The sequence below is a fragment of the Hemiscyllium ocellatum genome, chromosome 12 (genome assembly GCF_020745735.1).
Source record: "Hemiscyllium ocellatum isolate sHemOce1 chromosome 12, sHemOce1.pat.X.cur, whole genome shotgun sequence".
Classification (NCBI taxonomy): Eukaryota; Metazoa; Chordata; class Chondrichthyes; order Orectolobiformes; family Hemiscylliidae; genus Hemiscyllium; species Hemiscyllium ocellatum.
Genome location: NC_083412.1, coordinates 34435414 through 34459100, shown reverse-complemented (window position 1 = coordinate 34459100; position 23687 = coordinate 34435414). Strand labels below are relative to the sequence as shown.

The 23687-nt window shown below is 39.0% G+C and overlaps 1 protein-coding gene across 3 annotated transcripts in view; it reads left to right on the top strand.

Annotated features, from left to right (window-relative positions):
• Window positions 1–203: 203 nt before the first annotated feature.
• Window positions 204–23687, top strand: part of ltn1 (listerin E3 ubiquitin protein ligase 1) — a 151855-nt gene continuing 128371 nt past the window's right edge. Inside the window, exons 1-4 of one of the 3 annotated variants that reach the window (XM_060833496.1) lie at window positions 204–306; window positions 5978–6181; window positions 14762–14860; window positions 22808–23038. In XM_060833496.1, the coding sequence (XP_060689479.1) occupies window positions 265–306; window positions 5978–6181; window positions 14762–14860; window positions 22808–23038 (576 nt within the window). In that variant the 5' untranslated portion in view covers window positions 204–264. Of the gene's footprint in view, window positions 307–588; window positions 844–3058; window positions 3375–5977; window positions 6182–14761; window positions 14861–22807; window positions 23039–23687 lie in introns of those variants that run through there. The other 2 variants (XM_060833494.1, XM_060833495.1) reach the window with 2 other exon arrangements.

Sequence of the window (23687 nt, the reverse complement as noted above, 5' to 3'; positions counted from 1 at the left end):
CTTTGCACCCTTCTAGCCACTCCCAACCTCCAACTCAATCCACCATTGCAAAATACCGCCGTGCCTGTTGCACATGAAGACTTTGCGACGTGACACCAGCTGAGGTTTAGGCACAGGTCCCTGGGGTTGTTGTTTCTGGCCGGTCGGTTCAAGAGGAGAGCACACGGGTTGCTTCGGAGCAAGCGCAGTGAGAGCGGAATGTGGAATGTCGTGGCCATTTGAAAGTAACGGAAGTGCAGCGAGCCGGAGAGTGGAGCGCGCGCGATGGGTGGGAGAAACAAGCAGCGAACGAAAGGCAATGTGCGGGTAAGAGAGTGAGTGTCATTCGCGGCCGGCAGGCGGGCCGCTGGGTTGGGGTGTTGTCTCTTGCTGCTCGGGACCGGGCTCCCCCGGAAACTCAACCGCTCTTCCTGAGATAATGCACACTTTGACAAACGCATATAAGCAGGATACTCGGCCGCATCATGCTGCCTGTGCTACGACCTCCTTCCTGTCCCTGCTTTTTTTTTCCCCTTCCTTATCTCTTTAGCCACTTCTCAAGTTCTGTGCTTCAAGGAAAGATTTTATCTCTTAACTTGGCGCTTTTACGATCTCGAGATGTCCCCACCGCGCATTAACAAGCGTTGCAAAAGTGTAGTCACTGTTTTCATGTAGCAAACTTATACTGCAAATTGTGCACAACAGCAATTCCCCCCCCCATCCCCCATTACTAATTTGATAACGAGCTTTTTAATGTTACGGAGGATGAATACCTGCCAGGACTCCAGAAGGGCTAAAATCAAACACGAACTGCGGATGCTGGAGATCGGAAACAAAAACAAATTTGCAGGAGAAACTCAGCAGGTTTGGCAACATATGTGGAAAGAAAGCAGAGTTTCAGATCCTGTGACCCTACTTCAGAAATGGAGTCACTGGACACGAAACATTCACTGTGCTTCTCTGCCCCGCCCGCCCCATTCATGCTGCTAGATCTGCCAATTTCTGTTTTTGTTTACTGCACAGGACTTCCTTGCTGGAGAATTGTTTACATTCACCTAAGAGGGCTACACCTCTGCCTTTGCATTGAGTGTCAGGCTTGGCTTTGTGTTCATTGCACTAGGCAGCATCTAACACTACTATTGTCAGCTTTCAAATATGGGGTGTGGGGGGGGGAGAGAAATGCTTTTAGAGGCACTGAAGTTGTGAAAGTCAGTGTTGTGACCTGAAGGCTATAAACTGCCTCAGTGAAAAATGAAATGTTGTCTGCCAGTTTGTATTGGATGTTGCTAGAACATTTCAGCAAGTCTATAGCAGACATAGTCATAGAGTTGTACAGCATGGAAATAGACCCTTTAGTTCAACTCGTCCATGCTGACCAGCTATCCTAACCTAATTTAGTCCCATTTGCCAGCATTAGACCCATATCCCTCTAAACCCTTTAAGGTCACCCCTCAGCCTCCGACACTCCATGTTCGCCTGAGAGCAAAAAAGATGCATTGAAATGACTAGCAGCTGGAAGTTCGGTGAGATTCTTATGGACAGTGCAAAGGTGTTCCATGAAGTGGGAACCCAATTTGTGTTTGATCCCGCCAATGTAGAGCATGCCTCATCAAAGGGATCTGACACATGAAAGTATAGGTGTGTACTGTACCTTTGAGAGAGAGAAAGAGAGGAAGCTAGCAAGATTAGATTTCCTACAGTATGGAAACAGGCCCTTTGTCCCAACAAATCCACACTGACCCTCCGAAGAGCAACCCACCCAGATCCATTCCCCACATTTATCCCTGACTAATGCCCCTAACACTATGGGCAACTTAGCATGGCCAGTTCACCTGACCTGCGCATCTTTGGACTGTGGGAGGAAACCGGAACACCCGGAAGAAACCCACACAGACACAAGGAGAATCTGCAAACTCCACAAAGACTGTCGTCCGAGGCAGGAATTGAACCCGGGTGTCTGGTGCTGTGGGGTAGCAGTGCTAGCCACTGTGCCATCCGGCAAGTACTGACTGACAGCACAGAGTGCTGAACAAAGTAAAAATGTAACACGTGATTGAAACAAGTAGCTGGAGTTGCATTGCCATGGAATAAAAACAAATTCAAATCCGACCAATCAATTTAAATTATGCCCCAGGTACCAAAATCCAATCAAATTTGAAGTTAGTGTTTGATGACATCAAACCATTGAAATGATCCAATGTTTTTGGGTATAAAATTGGGCATTTTGAACAGTTCTCTCTAAAAGGTACCTGTCCACAACAAAACTTGTGCAGCAAAAGATCGAAGAGATGACCCAGGAAAATCTACAGCGAAAAATTGACAAAGCTGACTGGTTTTGAAACGTGATTTATTTTTTGTAAATCTTAATCAGGTTTATTTTTAATTGGACCAGTATTGTAGACTGGGAGGTAAAAGATAGGTTCAAGAGAAAGAAGTTTTAATATTCCCTGTTGGACTTAAAGAATAGAATTGTTAATTTTTCACTTTAAATAGTGAAAACTGGGATAGTTTTTTGCCTCTTGAAATTTAACAGATTATGACATGAGGTGAGCTTCTCTGTATGTCGAGTTTAAAGTAGCAGACTTTACCCCATGTCATAACACACAGCTGAAGGTCTTGTCAGCCATGGTGATAAAGTGAATCCTCGTTGAGGGAAAAGAAAAACATGACAAGTACTCCTGTGGAAGGTGTCATAATAGATGAGTTGGAGAAACTGAGAGAATGAAAAACAGTGGATGGGCAAGCACTTCTTCTATAAGTGGAAGAATCAATAACCAGATGCCATAGATTTAAAGTAAAAGGAGAGCTGGGTGTGAGAAAGTATAGTTAAGGTGGTTGTGCATGTTGGTGGAATTGTAATGACTATTGGTAGACAGTCTGTCCCCAGAAAAGAAAACAGACTTGACAGAATGGAAGAAGAGTCGGAGGGACCAAGTAGGGGTGAGAAAAGGTTGGAACTTGAAAACAAAATTTTGATGTTTTTTCCCAATTCCGGACAAGTCCAGCAAGCAAATCAATGGACTGGAGAAAGATTTGGGAGAGGGCTGTCTGTGTAGGACTGGAGCATATTCCGCATACCCCTCAAAATGACAGACATAACTGGGATCAATATATATGAAACCCTTCCTGATGAAGGGCTTATGCCCGGGGCGTCGGGTTTCCTGTTCCTTGGATGCTGCCTGGCCTGCTGCGCTTTTCTAGCGGCACGTTTTCGGCTCTGATCTCCAGCATCTGCAGACCTCACTTTCTCCTCGATCAATATATATACCCAACCTTTGACTTGGAGAAAAATGAACTGAGTTAAAGGAGAAATTGCACTGTGGTCAATGAAAGGACCCTGTGAAGATCCCGAAGATCCGAGAGACTGCAATGTGCATATAGCAAGATTCTTGAAGGTATTGAGCAGCTTGTTAAGTTGGTTCAGAAGGCATATGGGATACTTACGTTTATTAGCCAAAGCAGGAATGCAAGTGCAAACATATAATGCTGGAGCTGTTAACATGTTGATTAGGCTACAACTGGAATATTGTGTACAGTTCTGGTCAACACATTAGAGGAAAGATGTTGATTGTGTTATGGACCAGGCCAGACAACCTCAACATATTTCAAGAAGGTAGTCTAGACCCCAATGTTTTCTTATTTTAAAGGCAGATGTGGAGTGGGTGTTTCTGGTGTGATGCAGCTGGTCAGATCACACTGTTTTAAGATAAACAATTTATTTAAACACGATAGTTGAAACACAAACAAAAAAAGTGTAATTTAGAATAACTTTACTATCGGAAAACATATCGACTTGATACTGTAACTATTACTAATTAACTGTTCCAATACAATAACATCTCATCAACACACCCTTTGGCAAAAAATGTAAATTCAAACACAGATTCCTACAAGCAGAAGGGAATAACAGCTAGAGAGAGATTTCAGAAAAAAACAGAGGAATCCTTTACTTTTTGAAGAGGTGACAAGATAGGTTGACAAAGGTGGTGTAGTAGATGTGGTGAATATGGACTTCAGCAAGGCATTTGATTAGGTTCCCCATGGTAGGCTCATTGATAAAATCAGGAGGTGTGGGATACAGGTAGGTTTGGCTATCTGGATTCGGAATTGGTCGGCTGACAGAAGGCGGAGAGTGGTTGTAGTTGGAAAGTATTCTGCCTGGAGGTCAGTGTTGAGTGGCATCCTGGTGGGGGGTGGGGGGCTCCTGAAGAAGGGCTCATGCCCGAAACGTCGATTCTCCTGCTACTTGGATGCTGCCTGACCTGTTGCGCTTTTCCAGCAACACATTTCCAGCTCTGATCTCCAGCATCTGCAGTCCTCACTTTCTCCTGTGGAGATTCTAGACTAGATTCTACTCGACTGCATTTGCAGCTCACAATGTGGTCTCCTCTAAATAGGGGAAATGAAGCACAGACTGCTTCACTGAACACCTACATTCTGTCTGCAAACAAGACCCTGAGCTTACGATTGCTTGCCACTTCAACACATCACCATGTTCTTTGGCTAACATCTTTATCTTAGGCTCGTTGCAGTGCTCCAGTGATGTTCAGTGCAAGCTGGAAGAACAACACCTAAGTTTCTGCTTGGGAACCCTGCATCCATCTGGACTTAATATCAAATTCAATAATTTTAGGGCTTGAGCACAGTTTGACAGGGTTGGGTAGAAGAGCAGAGATATTGAGGCAGCGTCTTCAGTCTTCATCTGATGCAAACGTTTCTGTGCCAGGTCTCCTACACTGTTCCAATGAAGTCTGATATAAGCTGGAGGAATGCCTGATTTTGAGCTGAAGCACTTTATAGCTTGAGAATTCAATGTTGAGCTGAACAGGTTCAGAGCATAAACACCATTCTTTATTTTGATTACCCTCCTACCGCCATAACACCCCCTGCCCTCCACCTCTCACTGTCTTGTTTACTTTCAGTAGAACTGATTGATTTTCTTCTTTTAACGCCTACCATTAATACTTTGAACAACTATCCTTCATAAATATCACTCCTCTGCTACTATTAGCACTCCTTTTGCCTTTTGCTCTGGGCACCCCCACCACCTCTTCCTCCCACTTTGTGCAGACCATTTATTTTTTTAAAAACACATTTCCAGCCCTCTCCAATTTAGAATAAGAGTCATCCAGGACTTGAAAAAACATTAACTGTGTTCAGCATCAACAGATGCTGTCAGACCAGCTGAGTTTCTCCAGCACTTCTAGTTTTTATTTTACATTTACATTTTATTCCAGTATTCCTGATGTTTGCCAAGCCTGCACATCCACACTACCCTGTGCTGCAATAGAAGTTGTCTGCTATTAATGACAATGCTTGGGTTCTGCTGAAGAATTGCACAGAAATAAAATTGGTTAGGTACCTTCCGCATAATTGCTATATATAGATCTTATGGGTGTAATGCACAAAAACTAGAAAATGGTAGTGGAACAATACAGTATCTTTTTGTTTATCAGTGTCCCTGTTTTCTGTCTTGAAATCTTCCACATTATCCATATCTCATGACGGACATAATTATTTCCTGCTGATTTCTTTACCATTTTCTGCTTCCAAAGCGCACAAGTTTTCGGGATGCTTAACACTTTTGTGCTGGAAAGTTCCAAAATGTGTCAGCACTACAGTCCATTTATTTGAGGATGGTTTATATTAAAATTGTCCATTTTGTTTGGACGGTACAAACCTTCAGTTTAGTAGTAGCCCTCCTTTTCTCTACTCTTCGGAGAAATTGTATCCTACATTTACAGAATTTCAGATTGGGATCTTAATCAGTGCAGCAGTTGAAGACTGAATTGTCTGAAATGTACCCTTGTGAAAAATGCTTCTGAGGCTAATTGCCACTAACGTAACCATTGACAATTTTAGTAATTGTTATTGTTCCAATACAACATTTTTTTAAAAATGTTCTCCAGCTGTCAAAATCAAAAATCATGCAGACCTCATTTGACTTCCAAGGAAGTTAGCATAAGTTACTTTGAGATGCTTTGTTTTTGTTTTGCAGCCATCAAGCAGTGGTAAAGCAGCTGAGCTGCTGGCTAAAGACAAGGGAACAGTTCCAGGCTTTACTGGGTTTGGAGCCAACCAGAATGAACTGGGTTATGTTCCTGCAGTCCAAGGATTTGAAGAAGTGGATAGTTTGGTAGATGCTGACTTTCGATTGGTTCTACGCAAAATGTCAAAACGAGATGCAACAACAAAATTAAAAGTATGTTTTGCTGACATTTTCCACAGAAGCTCATTTTTGTACTTCAAGACATTGTTGGGGAAATTGCCTTTGTAAACTGATCTGCAAAATTCTGTTTGTGACTGTGTATCACAAAATACTTGTAGAGGATAATAATGAAGTAAGAGATTCTGCTTTTGTTTTTGCTGTTTTTGTGCTCATGCTCTGTTTTATGCAGAGAGAACATTCAGGTCAACTGAATCAATAACATGACTGTTTTTACAGACAGAATTTTATCTGTTCCCTTTTACTGTTGATAATCAGGATGTTTGTATATACGTAAGAGGGATGTGCTTCCTTGTCCTCCATCTGAGTGTTACAAAATGCTTTCAGATGAATAATTTAATTGCAAGTTTTAAGATAAGTTACTTCTTATCCTGAAAATAACGTGGTGTACCTCTTGGGAGAGAGGAAAGCTGAAAGTAGATTTGATTGAGGTTTTCAAAATCATGAGTAAGCTGGACAGAGTAGGTAGGGTGAAGCTGTTTTAGCTTGTAAAAAATACAGGAAGGAAAGGGTATGGATTTAAAGTGATTTGCAAACGAAGCAAGGATAATGTGCGATAAAACTCTTTCAGACAGTGAGTTTTTAGGGTATGGAATGTACTGCCTGGAAAGGTAATTGAAGCAGGAGGGTATTGGATTTTTTTGGATATAATACTTTGCAAAGATATGGGGAAAAGGCAGAGATTGGCAGTAGGTAATAGAGCTGGTGAAGGCACAATAGACTGAATGGCCTCCTTCTACACGGTAATAATTCTGTGTTTCTGTAATTTCAGTCACTTGGCATGTGCATTTACACACGCACACAAACAGATTACATACTGATCAAGGTAAACTATAATTGCAGCATATAATTTTTTGTTTTCCTAAGGTAGTTTCTTAGATGATATTGAAGCTTTAAAGTTGAAGTGCAGATCTGTTCAAACAAGGAATTCTTAGTTAGATACGAAACTTCTTGTAGTTGAATTTCCATGAGGATGGATCTCAGATGAACTTCAATTGCAATAGTCTGGAAGCAGTCCTTCGCTCTGCTAGGATCTCCCACTTTCAAGGTATTGTTGATTATTACCTTCTGGCTTGGTTTACTTCTTTCGATGCAACTCTGTTTACAAATTCTGTTTATAGCTCCTATTAAAAGCAGACAACAAAATTGTTCCCTCGTTGTATCACTTCCATGTGTTCAAAATCTTTTGTTTCCAAACATGGGATTGAACTAACAATTACAAACCATCCCATTTTGTTCTGTTTTGACACATGGAGAAGTTGAGGCAGTCATGTTTGGATAAGCCATTTAATTTGCCAATATTCTTTTTTCTTAACTTCAGGAAAAGACATAGATTCAGCATCAGTCTAGATTTTTTTTATTTCTAAGTCAGTTCAGTGCACAAATGATGTCAGGTGACTCTTGGATGACCAACTTTTGTGTTCAGTTTTAATATATCAAGATGTATTTGAAGTTTAGAATCTATTCGAACAGGACAGTGATATAATCAAAAATCATTGACCAATGTTTAACTCATTCCTTATTACGGTTGTGGTGGAAGTATTATCCTAAACCAGTGTTTTAGAGTCATGGAGATGTACAGCATGGATACAGACCCTTCAGTCCAACATGTCCATCTGACCAGATATCCCAACCCAATCTACTTCCTCCTGCCAGCACTCGGCCCATATCCCTTCAAACCCTTCCTATTCATATACTCATCCAGACACGTGTTCAATGTTGCAATTCCATACACTTACGACCCTCTGCATGAAAACGTTGCCCCTTAGGTCACTTTTATATCTTTTCCCTCCCACCCTAAACCTATGCCCTCTAGTTCTGGACTCCCCCAAATCAGGGAAAAGACGGTCTGTTTATCTTATCTGTGCCCCACATGATTTTATAAACCTCTATAAGGTCATCCCTCAGCCTCCGATGCTCCAGGGAAAACAACCCCAGCCTATTCAACGTCTCCCTATAGCTCAAATCCTCCAACCCTGGCAACATCCTTGTAAATCTTTTCTGAACCCTTTCAAGTTTCACAGCATCTTTCCGATAGGAAGGAGACCAGAATTGCATGCAATATTCCAACAGTGGCCGAACCAATGTCCTGTACAGTCACAACATGACCTCCCAACTCCTGTACTCAATACTGTGACCAATAAAGGAAACCATATCAAAAGCCTCCTTCACTATCCTATCTACCTGCAACTCTACTTTCAAGGTGCAATGAATCTGTACTCCAAGGTCTCTTTGTTCAACAACACTCCCTCGGACCTTACCATTAAGTGTATAAGTTCTGCTAAGATTTGTTTTCCCAAAATGCAGCACATTGCATTTATCTGAATTAAACTCCATCTGCCACTTCTCAGCCCATTGGCCCATCTGATCAAGATCCTATTGTAATCTGAGGTAACCCTCTTCGCTGTCCTCTACACCTTCAATTTTGCTGTCTTGAGCAAACTTACTAACTAAACCTCTTATGCTCACATCCAAATCATGTTCAAATCAAAAAGAGTTCTTGAATTTAGATTCTTACATTTTGGTTGTGAGTTTGTTTTTGTGTATCAAAGTAATTTTATTTTTAACAGTTGACAACAGTTTTTTCATAAAGCTTCAATTTTTCATTTGACTTGAACTTAAAGAAAATAAACTTTGAGAGAAGTTAGATGCTTCTATTGACAAAAGTTGTCTAAATTGCAAATAAAATATTCTGTTTTTCTTATCTGTTTTCAACAAATTATGAGAACAAAATGAATACTGTGCTCTCTATTCAATTATGAAAATTCAGCATCCTGAATTTTGATTAACTAAACAGTACAGTTTCTAATGTGTTTGAAACAGTCTTGCAATCCTGTCACGATCCAATTGATCAAAATAGTTTTAAAAAGGAATTAAAATTTTCAATTAATAACTGAAAGGATGACATTTCAAGATTTCATATTTTAAGGTGTTTATTGTAAGAGACTTAAAACACGCTGAGTAAATGCTACTTTTGTAAACAACTTGTACTTCAGCCTGCAATATGGAATATCCCCGCTTTCTGCTCAGCTGAAAGAAAACCCTTTGCAGGTATGCTTCACAACAGGCATTCAGCTTTCCAAGATTTATTCCAAAATGGTTCTTGACTCCCAGAACTTATTCCTGTTCTTTTCTCAGCCTGGTAATTTACAATCTTAGTCTTTTACAGTGAGTTTTTTTTTACTTGAAGAATTAACATCTAGCCCTAGCTAGGTAACTCTTTCAACTTTGTTTTAATCCCTTGTGAGTTTGGTCTTTACATTGTATACTCAAGCTTCTACCTGTACTTCTACACAGCGAGCCATTGAATCATTTTTGGCCTCTGGTTACTCCTTTGCACCTGATCCAGGTAAACTAAAAAGTGATTTTCTCGCTAAGCCTGTAATGTACTCTCTATAATGACTTCCTCTGCATCCTTTCTCATGATGTAAATCACACGGGTCTTATATTAAGGCAGAAATGTTCATTATCCATTAATGAGAACCCAACCCCCTTTTATTTTCAGACTAAAATGATAGGTAAAATAAACTGCCAACAAGCTAACATTCTCAACATCCTTTTGGGACTTTGGGAACCTATAGACTCAGCTTTGACACACAGGTTGTCACCAACACCAAAGCATTTGGCACTTTCTCCCAAGTAAAATAATCTAATCCTTCCTTTGATGGAACAATGAAGCCCCCCAGGCTCACTGTCAGTCAAATGTCAGAACAGGTCACAGACCCCTATTTTATTTGAGCCTAAATTTCTAAATACAGTCCCAAAAAAAGTCATGTAAATCTCATACTACACATCTTGTATAATTGTAACAATTGCTGTTATAATTGGATTTATTGTGTAACAAACTGTGACGTTAGTACATCTTCATAGAACTAGTAGAAGATGGGTAGAATTATTTTTGACATTTCTTTGTGACTGAAGTTAGTTGTATGATCTTTATTACCCCCACACTTCTTGTCCTCCCCTGAGATCCATCTTCTGAATAAACAATCTTGGAAAAAGCAAAGACCTTAGTGCAACCTCATTGTGAGCACTGGACTAACAAGCATAATTAATGGTATAGATTAATATTGAGGAGAAACAAAAGTAAATCTGAACACTGTGCAATAACGTTGCTACATTTTTCAGAGGATTGATGATACTTTGTGATTGAAGATAGCCTGTAACTTTGTTCTTGTCTACTCTAAATAACATATCATAGTAAGTGTTCCTATATATTTCTGCCATAGGAGTTTGCATACGTTTAATTCTGTACACCTGTTATAGAATCATACAAGCCACTTGGCAATAATGCCAATACTAATATATTCTTGTATAGTGAAAATATTAGTAACTATTCCAGCATTCTGAATTTTGAGATTCTTATTGATGTCAAAAGTGAAATCTAAACAGCTATAAAAGAGAAAAGGTGCTTGATATTTATTTGCAATGGTGATATTATACATTTTTTGAAAAATTTGGACAGTATTGGACGTGTTCTGCAAAGTGGTCACCCAGTCTGGATTAGTGTCTGTTCCAGATTTTGAGTGGAGATTGCAATGTGCTATATTGGGAGGTCATGTTGTGGCTGTACAGGACATTGGTTAGGCCACTATTGGAATATTGCGTGCAATTCTGGTCTCCTTCCTGTTGGAAAGATGTTGTGAAACTTGAAAGGGTTCAGAAAAGATTTACAAGGATGTTGCCAAGGTTGGAGGATCTGAACTACAGGGAGAAGCTGAACAGGCTGGGGCTGTTTTCCCTGGAGTGTCGGAGACTGAGGGGTGACCTTATAGAGGTTTACAAAATTGTGAGGGGCATGGATATGATAGACAAAGTCTTTTCCCTTGGGTGGGGGAGTCCAGAACTAGAGGGCATAGGTTTAGGGTGAGATGGGAAAGATATAAAAGAGACCTAAGGGGTAACTTTTTCACACCGAGGGTGGTACGTGTATGGAATGAGCTGCCAGAGGAAGTGGTGGAGGCTGGTACAATTGCAACATTTAAGAGGCATTTGGATGGGTATATGAATATGAAGGGTTTGGAGGGATATGGTCCGGGTGCTGACAGGTGGGACTAGATTGGGCTGGGATATCTAGTTGGCATGGACGGGTTGGACTGAAGGGTCTGTTTCCATGCTGTACATCTCTATGACTCTATATTAAAAGACGCACTATATAGTAAACCTGCTGGGGACAAGGGTAGTGAAAGGAGATAAAAGAGCTAACATTGCATCTCCTGAGTTTGTATGAAAAAGAGAACGGATGTTGAGTCTAAGGGGTAGTCAAATCTATTGTGAAGGGAAAGTCTCTTTCAGTATGCAGAAAGGGGAGATGTGGGTAAGCTGGGTCTGGTGATGGCATTATATGGAAGATGACAGAACTGGAGGAAAATTATCTGTTGAACACGAAGTATGAAAAAATGGAAGTCCAAGACAAAAGGAAGCACTATCAGTGTTCTGGGAGCTAAGAGAAGGAATGAGAGCAGAACTATGTGAAATGGAATGAAATAGATGAGAACCCTTTCAGGCATAGTGTAGAATGGGATCCTCAATTGAGGGAGAAAGGAATACATAACAAAAGAACTGGTATGCAAAGTTGCATCATCAGAATAGATGTAAGTGGGAGGATGGAATGGAGCCCTTGCAGAACTGATATAAGAAAGTATGGCTAGTGTAGCTATTGAGGTCAGCAGACTTAATAGCAAATGTGTTTTCATTGCCTATTGCCAAAAACTGAGACACAGAAATTGAAAAGAGCAGGACAATGTAAAGGTCGAAATTGGAACCAAAGTTTATGAAATTTCCAGCTCCGGGTGAGAACAAGAAGTGGCATGAATACTCCACATATCCCACAACAAGGTACACATTGAATGGACTCATGGGTTAGAATGGTAACATCTTTTATTTGGGAGAAATGATTGAAATTCAAGGAGATCTTGCTTTGCTGAATCACAAAGCTTTACATTGGTTTCTATTGTAGCACCTCTTCCCAACCCCTGGGGTTGTCCTTGAAAGTGCAAATCCACCAAAAGGATAACTGAATGTAAAAAGATTAAGTTATGAGAAGATGTTTGAAGCAGAGATGCAGTAGGATACATGCAGAGGAGCTGTTTTCTCTGGTGTACAATCTTAAAATCAGTGCTTTGTCACTTACAAGAGAAATATGAAAATATTGCAGAGTGGAAAATAAATATGGACTCTATTTACCCAAGAAGCTGGATCAATTGACATATCTAATACGAAGGTTGACAGAGTTTTAAGAAGTGTGTCAAATAATATCAAGCAAAAACAGTTTGAGTTGACGTACAGATCACCCGTGAGCATAATAGGCTCAAGGAGCTGAATAGTCTATATCTGTCCCCATGTACAGTAGCTAAACAGGCAGCCATATATTCTCAGTCAAAAAGTCTCATCTTTGATAGTACACTTGCTGTTGCCTTAGCTATTTATCTAGAATGTGCCTTGAAACCATGAAATGGATGGAGAGAAACATTCTTCAGCCAAGTCAAACTGACACAAGCAGGGATCAAGTGTTCAGTCTTTTTGATCAATATGACTGAATTATAGATAGCAGATTTCTTTTAGCCAAACTAACTATGATGAACTACTGGACTATTTTGCCAGGTAACATTAAATTTGGATGTGCCTTTTTCAAGCCCAGCTAATTGTAAGACTTTTTTTTGATGGCACTGTTGTTCCTAAATTAGAAAATAGTGGATTCAGTATGTTCTTCAGATACTTAAGCACATTTTCTGAGGACTGCTGCACTTGTTCACATGAGAAGTTAAACTGAGAATTGTCTGCTCATTCAAGTGGATGTAAAAGATCTTGTAATATTGTTAGAAAAAGTGCAGGTGACTGCTTCCAGTGTCTTGAAAAATACTTAGCCTTCAACCCATCTCCATTAAAAACCACAGGTAACATTACTATTCATTTCATTTTTTGGGTGGGGGGTGGGTGGGGAGCAACCTGCTTTGTACCATTATTTCCAAAATTACAAAGGTAACCTCAGTTTTAAAACACCCTACAGACATCAAACTCCACACAACAAAGCACTTTTTAAAAAGTCTAATGCAATTTTCTTGTTCAGGTCGTTCTGCTATAATGCGTGTTTTGTCAGCATGAATTGGCTATAAAACGATTGATAAATTGTGGACGTTGTTTGTATAATGCCAACTTTCTGCTGAACAACTATAGTGTGTTTTTTCCATGGCGCGATTTCTATAGTCGTTTCCCATACCGCGATTTTCTATAACACAAAGTTGCAGGCGAACACGACTGCCACGTTATAGCAAAATGACCTACACAGCAAACTTTGTATGACTGCCATGTTATGAACTGGTGTTCACAGCCCAGTCCATCTTACAAACCTGCTTTCCATCCATCAACTCCATCTGTATTCCCTGCTGTCTAAAGAAAAAGCAACCAACATAATTAAAGACATCCTCCCACTCTGGTTATATTCTGTTTCACACAATTCCATCGGGCAGAAGATATAAAAGTTTGAATACATGTGCAGATTCAAAACCAGATTCAAGAACAGCTTCTTACATGATTTTATCAGACTTTTGAATGGACCTCTCAAATGTTAATATTGATTTCTCTCTCTCTCTCTCTCTCTCTCTCTCTCCACACCTTCTCTGCGGTGGTAACACTGTATCCTGCACTCTGTTCTGCTACCCTCATGCACTTTGTTTGGTACAATCTGCCTCTATAGCACGCAGAACAACACTTCTCACTGCATGTCGGTACGTGTGACAACAATAAATCAAATTCATCTGATAAACAGAAAAAATATTATATCCCTCATACTGTAAAGTTTACTACATTATTCTGTGCAGTTATTATAGCTTTTTAAAATGTATTTACTTCAATATAACAATACTTGTTCAATGCAATGGCCACACAAAATATCAACAGTTGATTCAAGTTCAAATCAATTTCTCCACAAGTACTGCAACCTGCTGCAATGTCCAAGTAGTCATTTGAGGGTGCGAGCGAGAAGGCTTACTACTGAAGGAAAAGTTACATTATTATCGAATTGTTTTATGCTGAAAATAAAGTATAACAGTGATGGGTATACCCCCTGTATTTTGTTTCTATACTTAGTGTATCTTTTTGCATTGATTATGTGGACCTTTTGATTATCTGGAATATTTGATCAACTGGTACACTCCTGGTTCCACTGGTGCTGGTTAATAAAAAGGATGCTCTTTATTAAGTTTTATTTTCTATGATACATTTTGAGCCTTTAATGGCACACTTAAACATTGCTATATTTACTTGCCTAGTTTAGCTTGTCTTATCCCTCAATGTGGATTAATTAGGTAACTGTAAGTTAAGCTTTCTGTTTCAAACTGCACTAGAATTACTGTTTGGTCAGATTTTTAAAAATGTGCCATATAATAGGTAGAATTCAATTAAATGCTAAGTGTTATATTGTATTTGACACAGTATTATTGTGAGAAATGTTATTGTTTGGAATTATGAAATTCTCTTGGCTTTTTTCAGTATGATATTGGTTTCATTTTTCACTGCTCGAATTACTCACTAAATGTTCACTCACTTTCTTCTAAGGCTGTACAAGAGTTTGGAGCAATGTGCAAAGAGAAGCACCTAGAGAATATTAAAGGAGTTCTTCCTTACTGGTCAAGGATTTACTGCAAAATTTCTTTGGTAAGCTTCAATGTGCTAATGCTTAAACTGAATAAATGCAAGCAAATAAATCAGATAAATAAATAAATAGAACTGAGACGTTGGCCCAATATTTACAAGGAAGCAGAGAGGGTATGGCAAAGTGAAGAAAACCAGCAAAGCCAATGGTGCAGACTTTCTTCTATACTTCAATGGCGCCTTCTTGTTATAACCTGATTTCACTTCCATTTCATGCCTGGCAGTAGCCCAGTCAGCTGCTGAATGGAAAAACCAGCAGCAAGTGACTGCAGCCATTGACCCTTTGGGACGGTTCAGTTCTGGACAGTTACAAGGGAGGGGAGAGAGAGAATTTGGGCTGGGGGGGGGGGAAATTAAGGCCATGCATGGGCGGGAGGTGACATGAGATTGGGGCTTGGAAGGGGTTATTCAACAGAGAGAAAGAGTGGCAAAAGCTTTTTCACATAAAATACTAAGGCCTTCGTGAGCTTGAAGCATTTACTTTCTCTTTGCTTCACAGGGAACCCAAGTGGCAACAGTTAAATTGACTTGCATTGAACTATTGGAACCTGGCAGAAATATGTTAATGAAGTGACTTATCTCTCCATTGTGAATTGTTGTAAAAATATTGAAGGATGTTTGCACAGCCAGATTGAGGATGCATTCCCTATTTTAAAACCTTAACCTCCAATGTAGCCTGTCATTAGATTGGACAGCTGTCTGGGGAGTGAGGGAAGCATAACAGGAGCAGTGTGGAGTACCATTAATATTATAGTCCTAGAGTCTGCAAATCAATAACATAATATTTTTTAATGAAAGCAACACCAATAATTTCTTAATATTATCATCGTTCATATCCACTATCAAAAGGATTGTTATAATCCCAAATTAAGAACAGTAACTCCATTGTTCCTTTATACAAATATTTTGCTCATATGTTGCATTTCTCAACATTTGTTTTGTTTAAATGTAGCCCTTATCATTGAAGTCATTGGACTGTCTCAATTTGGGCATCACATTTACTCGCTGTTGTGGTTTTCTGCCATAGTTTTCATGATCAAATGTGAATTTGATTCTATGTACTTTGTGGTCACTTACATGTTGTGGCATATCAGGATTACACAGCTTAACTACATATAACATATATACCATATATACTTGTTTAAAAATTGATCTCATGTAAAAGTTGACCACCGATTCTTAGCCAAAAAATCTGGAATTTTCCATATACCTCATGTAAAAGTTGACCCTAGTTCTTCACAGAAAACAGCAGCACTTATGAGCCAAAGTATTATCTTGTACGTAAATGTTACAATGAGGATATGAACTTTTTTCCATGCTATTACTGGGTATGTGATTTGATGTACAATTCGCACCAATTTGGCGCGAAAGTTTAAGATGCATCAGGTCAGAGTCAGGTGACAACCAACTTCATGGAATATGGTTACCTACTGTACTGCTACCTAGTTGAGGCTTTGAAATTTCTTCGTCACTTTGTGTAAAAATGCTTTCCAGAGAAAACACAATATACAGCAGCATTGGAATAGCAGAAAGGACAAGTAACTGTGCAGCATTGAGAGAATTTTGTGTTTCAAAGAACTTGAGAGACTAGAAAGATGTCCAACCAACTTCAGACAATGCTAAAATGAAAGTGTGCCAACGGAAGTAAAACAAGCAAGTGGCCACATTTGGAGAAAAAAGTTGCTGAATGGGTACTTGAAAATCATCAACGTGGAAAATGTGTTAGCCGTGAAGCCATCCAAATGTAGAAAGAAAACAAATCAAAGAAGGGTGGAATTTTGGATTTTAAGGCAAGTGTTGGATGGGGCGCAAGGTTCATGAGAAGTCATGACTTAGTACTTCGGCAGAAAACTATGCTTGCACAATAGCTGCCTGCTGAACTACAAGGTAAGATATTACAATTTCACCAGTTTGTAATCAGAAATTAGCTGAAGGAAGGCTTCAAGTTATTATGCATTGGAAACATGGACGAAATGTGTATTACTCTCAACATGCCAGAGAATCGAACTGTGAACCAAAAAGGAGAAAAAAACAGTATTGGTGAAAACCGCTGGACATGAGGAAAGTAGGTTTACCTTAGTTCTTTCCTGTATGGCTGATGCACTAAGTTAAAACTGATAGCTGTTTTTAAGAACAAAACTTTACCAAAGGAGAAATTTCCAAAAGGAATTGTCCATATGCATCCACATGGCTGGATGAATGAAGGTGGTTGCAGAAAATGGAGAAAGGAAGTTTAAAATTTACAACCTGGTGGACTACGCAAGGAAAAGTGTTTGCTCAACCTAGACCAGTTTAAATCGCACCTAGTGAAGGATGTTGTTGATAACACCCAATCACATAACACTGATGTAGCTGTAATTCCCGTGGACTTACAAGTGTTTTGCAACCAATACATGTTGGTATCTATAAGCCATTTAAAGACATGATGAGAATGAAGTTGTATAACTGGATGTGTGATGGAGAAAACATATACACTAAAGGAGGCAGTATGTAGGCTATATCACTGTCACTGTTCTATGAATGGATCGTTGATTCATGGAAGGAAATAAAAGCTGACACAATTTCCAAACCATTCAAGAAATGTGGGATTTCGAGTGTATTGGATGGTACAAAGAATGATTATCTATGGGATGACACAGATGAAGAAGAAACAAATGATGTGCTACCTCTAATTACAGACAGCAAAGCTGAAGAGGATCCATATGATAATATCATTAATCCTGATGCTTATGAAGCTTTATTCAGTGCTGAAAATATGGAACAGTGTGATTTTGCTGGATTTCAATGAACTTTTATATTTGACATGTTTAATTTAAGGTCTACCATGTAATTGTGATTCAAATGTACAAATAAAAGCTTACTAATTTATTTTTGTTTCTATTGTCTTTATTGGTTTTTTTGTGTCCTAATGTTTTCATGTTTTCATTTCATCTGATCTAAGTGCCTTTTTTTCAGATGACATTTTCTTCCCCTTTCCCTGTAAATAACTACCACCCTCTCATTGTAGCCAGAAGTACAGATAGTTGATTTGTTTTTAAGCTTCTCCCAATTTATCTATCAAAGACTATATTCTCCTTTGGTTTAATATTCGCATCTACACCCAAAGTATGCTCACAACACTAACAGCAAGCTTGAAAACTATCACTTCTTCAAGATAAACACTTAGATTCTCAATAAATGTGAAAATTGCTTTGGCTGATTGTGTTGTATTTTTGTAAATTAATACATTGTCTTTTTTTCGACAAAAATAAAAATGTCACCTTTAAAAATGATTAATTTTGGTTCTTTTACTTTGTGATTTCAAACATGCCTCATTCATTTTTCAAGTGCATGAACAAATGACTTGCTGCCAGAATCTTGTCACTCCTGCTATTAAGCCAGTCACAAGGAGTTGCATGACAGTGCTTGCAATAATTCAGTCAGGGTGTGTTTGTTACTGTGTATTTATTTAAATATCCTTAAAACATTCTCCTTCCAAATTGGGGATTTCCTTTCATAATATGCAGCCTGTGAGAACATGGCAAGTAGAAAACCATGACTATATCTTGCTACTCCTCTTAATAGCACAATGTGAAAAATAACCCTTTCACTTTCTCTTTCATTCTTCCAATGAGAACCCTTTGCCCGTGCCTTTTTGTAACATTTTACACATGCACCTAGAAGAGATTTTGGTTTAATTTTTATTACCATTATATGGTCAGGTTACTTTAGGAAGGATTAAAATGTCAAATAGGACATGTCAGTCAGAATGCTTTTGAGATTGGACCAAGTTAAAAGTCAGATGAAACCATAGTCATGTGGGTACTTTCCTATTGTCTCAAAACTAATAGAACATGAGAATATGTTGGAACAATTTATACCCACTTGCTAAAATTGACTTTTCATTGTGTTTGGCTCAGGGATTTTGCAGAACAGATGTTGCAATTGCCTTGATCTCCCACAAAAAGGAGGTTTAATTTAAGATTTAAATTTTGATTTGACACCATAATAGACAGGTCCTCATCAGAGTTATGGAGGAACATAGGCGATGCAAATCTGTGCAATCAGAAATCTGGCTCCCTGCTCAGAGATCTGATCTGATAAGATTGAGGAAACTTATAACAGCGGAAGAAGCAAGTTTGTGCTTACTAATACATGGAAGCCTAATTATGTTTAGCCCATAACAAAAAAGAAGATTTGGGGCTTATTTTTCAAAGCATTTGGTATGACTTGAAATAGATGTTTCTCACTGGTTCATTCATCCATTTAATGTAAAATGAACCTGTTTATGATTGGCCTTATCTCACTAAAATGCTTTTCAATCTGTCTTTTGAAAAGATTAAAAGAATGCACGTGCCACTGAAAGGGGAAATGAAGTTTTCATTATACACAATGATCTATTATGAAGATGCTAACCACGAGTTAAAATAATTTATTTCTGGAGGGCTACTTTTATGATTTGCAAGGGCCTACTGTTTCATTCTCACTAGCTCACTTATTAGATGATGTGATCATATTGCCTGATGTATTGATGTTCATTTTTGGACTTGCACAGAACAAAGGTAGAATAATTCCTCAATATACTCCATTATTATCAACTTACCATTAAACTTAAAGCCACAACATTAGGTTTCTTAGTCAAAGTAGCTAACATTCTTTGACACTCAAAAAGCCATCATGCTAAACACACCTCCAGGAGACTGGTCAGGTCCCAGCTTCAATGGCAGCTGATCGAAGCAGTTTCATTTCAATCAGGCAGTTACAACCCTGCAACCTCCATCAGATCTCAAACTCAAATTTAACAACTGGCACACTTTTTTTTTTCTCCAAGTATTGTAGCTACTGAAACAAAGGTAATTTATATTAAAGGTTATACAAGATTCATTGCTTCAGTAATTCCAAATTTTATTGGATCCTAGTTGGCTGAGCATTCCATTCTTGATAGATTTAAAACTGTTGTTTCTCCATTGCAGCCTCCCCTCTTCCTGGCTCCTTTTCACACCTTTTACATCTTACAGTCTCCTTCTACCCCTCTCTGCAGCTTCCTACTCCCTACAAATCCCGTAGCCGCCTCCTTTCATCCCATCTATCGAGAATCATTGAATGGAATCCTGACAGTTTGGAAACAGGCCATCTGGCCTAACGAGTCCACACAGACCCTCTGAAGAATATCCCATCCAAACCTGTTCCCCTACCCCATTACTCTCCCTGAACACTATGGGCAATTTAGCATAGCCAATTCATCTAACCAGCACATCTTTGGACTGTGGGAGGAAACTGGAGCACTCGGAGGAAACCCATGCAGACACTGGGAGAATGTGCAAACTCCATGCAGACAGTTGTCCGAAACTGTGAGGGGACAGTGCTAACCACTGAACCACCGTGCCACTCCTAGCAACTTTCTTTTCCCCTCTGTACTCTTTGCCACCTTTTCTCTCTGACCCTATCATAGCCTCATTTTCCTCGTGTTGTCCTGTTCAGATTCCACTTCCTCTACGAGTCCTCTTGCAGCCACCTCCTTTTCCCCTTCCATACTGATCCTAATGGACAGAACTCCTGGACTCCACACAAAAAAAATCTTTCCCACCCCAGCTAAATGCAGCTCCCCATCATGGCTTTTATGTGTATTTTGTGCATTGATCCCAACATCATGTTAATTTAACAAGGTATTGAGCATTTTTGGTACTCCCCTAATTTATGGGATGTGAAATTCTGTAACTTGAGTGACCAATAATGGTAGAGGAAAGTAAGGGCTGCAGATGCTGAAGATCAACGTCGAAGAATGTGGTGCTGGAAAAGCACAGCCGGTCAGGCAGCATCCTAGGAGCAGGAGAGTTGATGTTTCTAGCATAAACCCTTCATCAGGATTGGTCATTGCCCTTCATCAGAAGGGCAATAATCAATAATGTTGAATTATAGAGAATATTAAATAGAACATTGAACTTAGATCCTTTCATTAATAATTTGCAAACCAGTTGAAACGAATCTTTCAATAGCTGGTTTCTCAAAACACTTCTCATCTGATAGTGGAGACTACTCCAATCAACACTATGTTTTTTATAATTATAGTAGTCCCAAAACCTACACAAATTGAAACTACAATATCCACACTGATTTGCACGGAATTTTTTACCTTAGTGCTTTCAAGTTTTCTTGGACATCTGTTAGACGTATTGTTGTTCATGTAAAACTGCTCTCTCTCTTTTGGTTTCTCCCTCCCTCCTCACTCCTCCCTTGCAACTCCTTTTCACCTCTTCCATTACTTTATCCCTAACCTCTCACTGTTGTACTTTGCAGCCTCCTTTAGCATTAAACCTTCAGCCCTTTTCTGATCCTGGGAAAAGGCCCCCAATTTCAATGTCTTTCTTCATGACTGTGACCTTGCATCTTGGTAGATTTGAAAATCTTCTCTGTATCTTTTCCATGGCTGTAATATCTTCCATATGATAAGATATCAATTCATTGAATTTAAAATTAAGAAATGTTGAAATACAGTGTTCTTTGCACAATACCTAGGATCCATTTGCCAGTACTTACAGTTTAAAAGAATTATGTAACTATTTCTTGAGATCTTTCTGTCATATTATAAGAATCATAACTGTCACAGTTAAGGCCCTTTTGAAATTGACAATGTTTTGTGAAGGTAATTTTGCTTAACATACTGACATTTACTGTGCATTCCAAAACCAAGATTTGCTAAATTCTAGTGGAAACTTCACTTGGATTATACTGTCTGCTGCCTTGCTGATTGATTCAAACAAGTAATGCATCTGTCCTCTCAGTGGGTTTGGTTTAAAATGTGAAAAGTGCAAAATGAGAGGAGTAAAAAGACAGAAGCAGATAATCCCGCAGAAGCATCGAGTGTAATTTTATCATATTTGGTGACTTCAATTTTTTTAACACTTTAATATGCCCAAATATTTTCCTGCCTTCCCATTTTCTAATGAAGATATAGATTTGTTAGCTGATACTTTTCCATTGGTGCCTGCTAGCTTTTAACACTACTTAAGTGGAAATTCTTTGCTATGTGAACCTAACTATTAGATGTGTTCAACTTTGAATACCATGGTTCAGCCTAATCCTAACATTGACATTGCACTTTTACAACAGCTATGCCGGGGTAGTTACCAAAAGTGACAATCATGGATGATTTCTACCCCCCCCCCCCCCCCCCCCCCCCCCCCTTAATTCTGGGTTGCTGAGACCAATTAAAATGCCCATTGAGCACCCCTTATAAACTACAAGTTGTATGTGGGATGCTTCTCTTTCGTGTGGATTAGTTGCTTACTCATAAACTTGCTGACCTATTGAGAGATGTGCACGGGAAGGAAATTGTTTAATTATAGCACCATTTTTATTAATATTTTTTATCTCTTATGTTTTCATTTAGTTCATAGACAATAGGTGCAGGAGTAGGCCATTTTGCCCTTCAAGCCTGCACCACCATTCAATATGATCATGGCTGATCATCCTTAATCAGTATCCTGTTCCTGCCTTATCTCCATAACCCTTGATTCCACTATCCTTGAGAGCTCTATTCAACTCTTTCTTAAATGAATCCAGAGATTGGGCCTCCACTGCCCTCTGGGGCAGAGCATTCCGCACAGCCACCACTCTCTGGGTGAAGAAGTTTCTCCTCAATTCTGTCCTAAATGGTCTACCCCGTATTTTTAAGCTGTGTCCTCTGGTTCGGCACTCACCCATCAGCAGAAACATGTTTCCTGCCTCCAGAGTGTCCAATCCTTTAATAATCTTATATGTCTCAATCATATCATACCCCCTCTCATGTAGTGAAGTTTATAATGTCCAAATCTAGTAAATGCATACTGCAAGTAAAGACTAAGACACAGATGAAGACATTCATCCTTTATTGCTTACTGCCAACCTTTGTTCATTATTCACCAGAGAAATCCTAATACTTCGTAATGACAAATTATTTTCATTAATTCCCTGCTCCCATCCCTACTCCAGGACCATGATCGTCGGGTTCGAGAAGCAGTACAGCAAGCATTTGAAATACTCGTCCTTCAAGTGAAGCGAAACTTAGCACCTTATTTGAAGAGTATTATGGGACACTGGCTTATTGCACAATGTGATACCTACAATCCGGCAGCCTCAGCAGCAAAAGTAGCATTTCAAGTTGCATTTCCACTAAACAAACAGCCAGAAGCTGTGGCTTTTTGTAAAGAAGAAATTATGAATGTAAGTTCTTTTTAAAAGCAAAATCTTTCTCACTGGTTTTTGAAGAATTATGAAAAGTTCTGTTACTTGTAACATTTGTTTAAATTTGCCCTGTAATTTAGCCAGAATTATTAGCTTGAATTTTTAGAATTCTTTTTGAGTGATTAGAAAACTTTCTACCACAGGTCAGTGATTTGTCTGTTTTGTTGTGCAGATAGTTCTCCTATAACACGATGGTTGCCTTCTTGAGCAACCCTGCATTATAGAAAAATGGCACTTTAAAAATAGCACTTAAAGTGTTGGTGCTGTAATTGCATTATAGCCAACCCATGTTTTAAACGTTATCGCTTTAAAAACAGTGTCCCAAATTTGTCAATCACGTTACAGTGAATTCGCATTAACGAAGTGTGCATTATAACTTGATACAGAGCATTCTGTTATCAGTTATCATTCCTTACCAGCTGTTTATGCACATTGCTCATTTTCACTTGGTTCAAATGAATATTGTTTGAGCAAAGCCATTAGTGTAGCATAACTGACCTAACTATTTAACAAGGGTGTAGCTTTTATCCTTTTAATCCATCCCAAAGTGAGATTGACAATATTCTAATGGTAAGCATTGGAGGGATTGTCCAGTGATATAGCATACTAGCTTTAATTTCTTGTACGT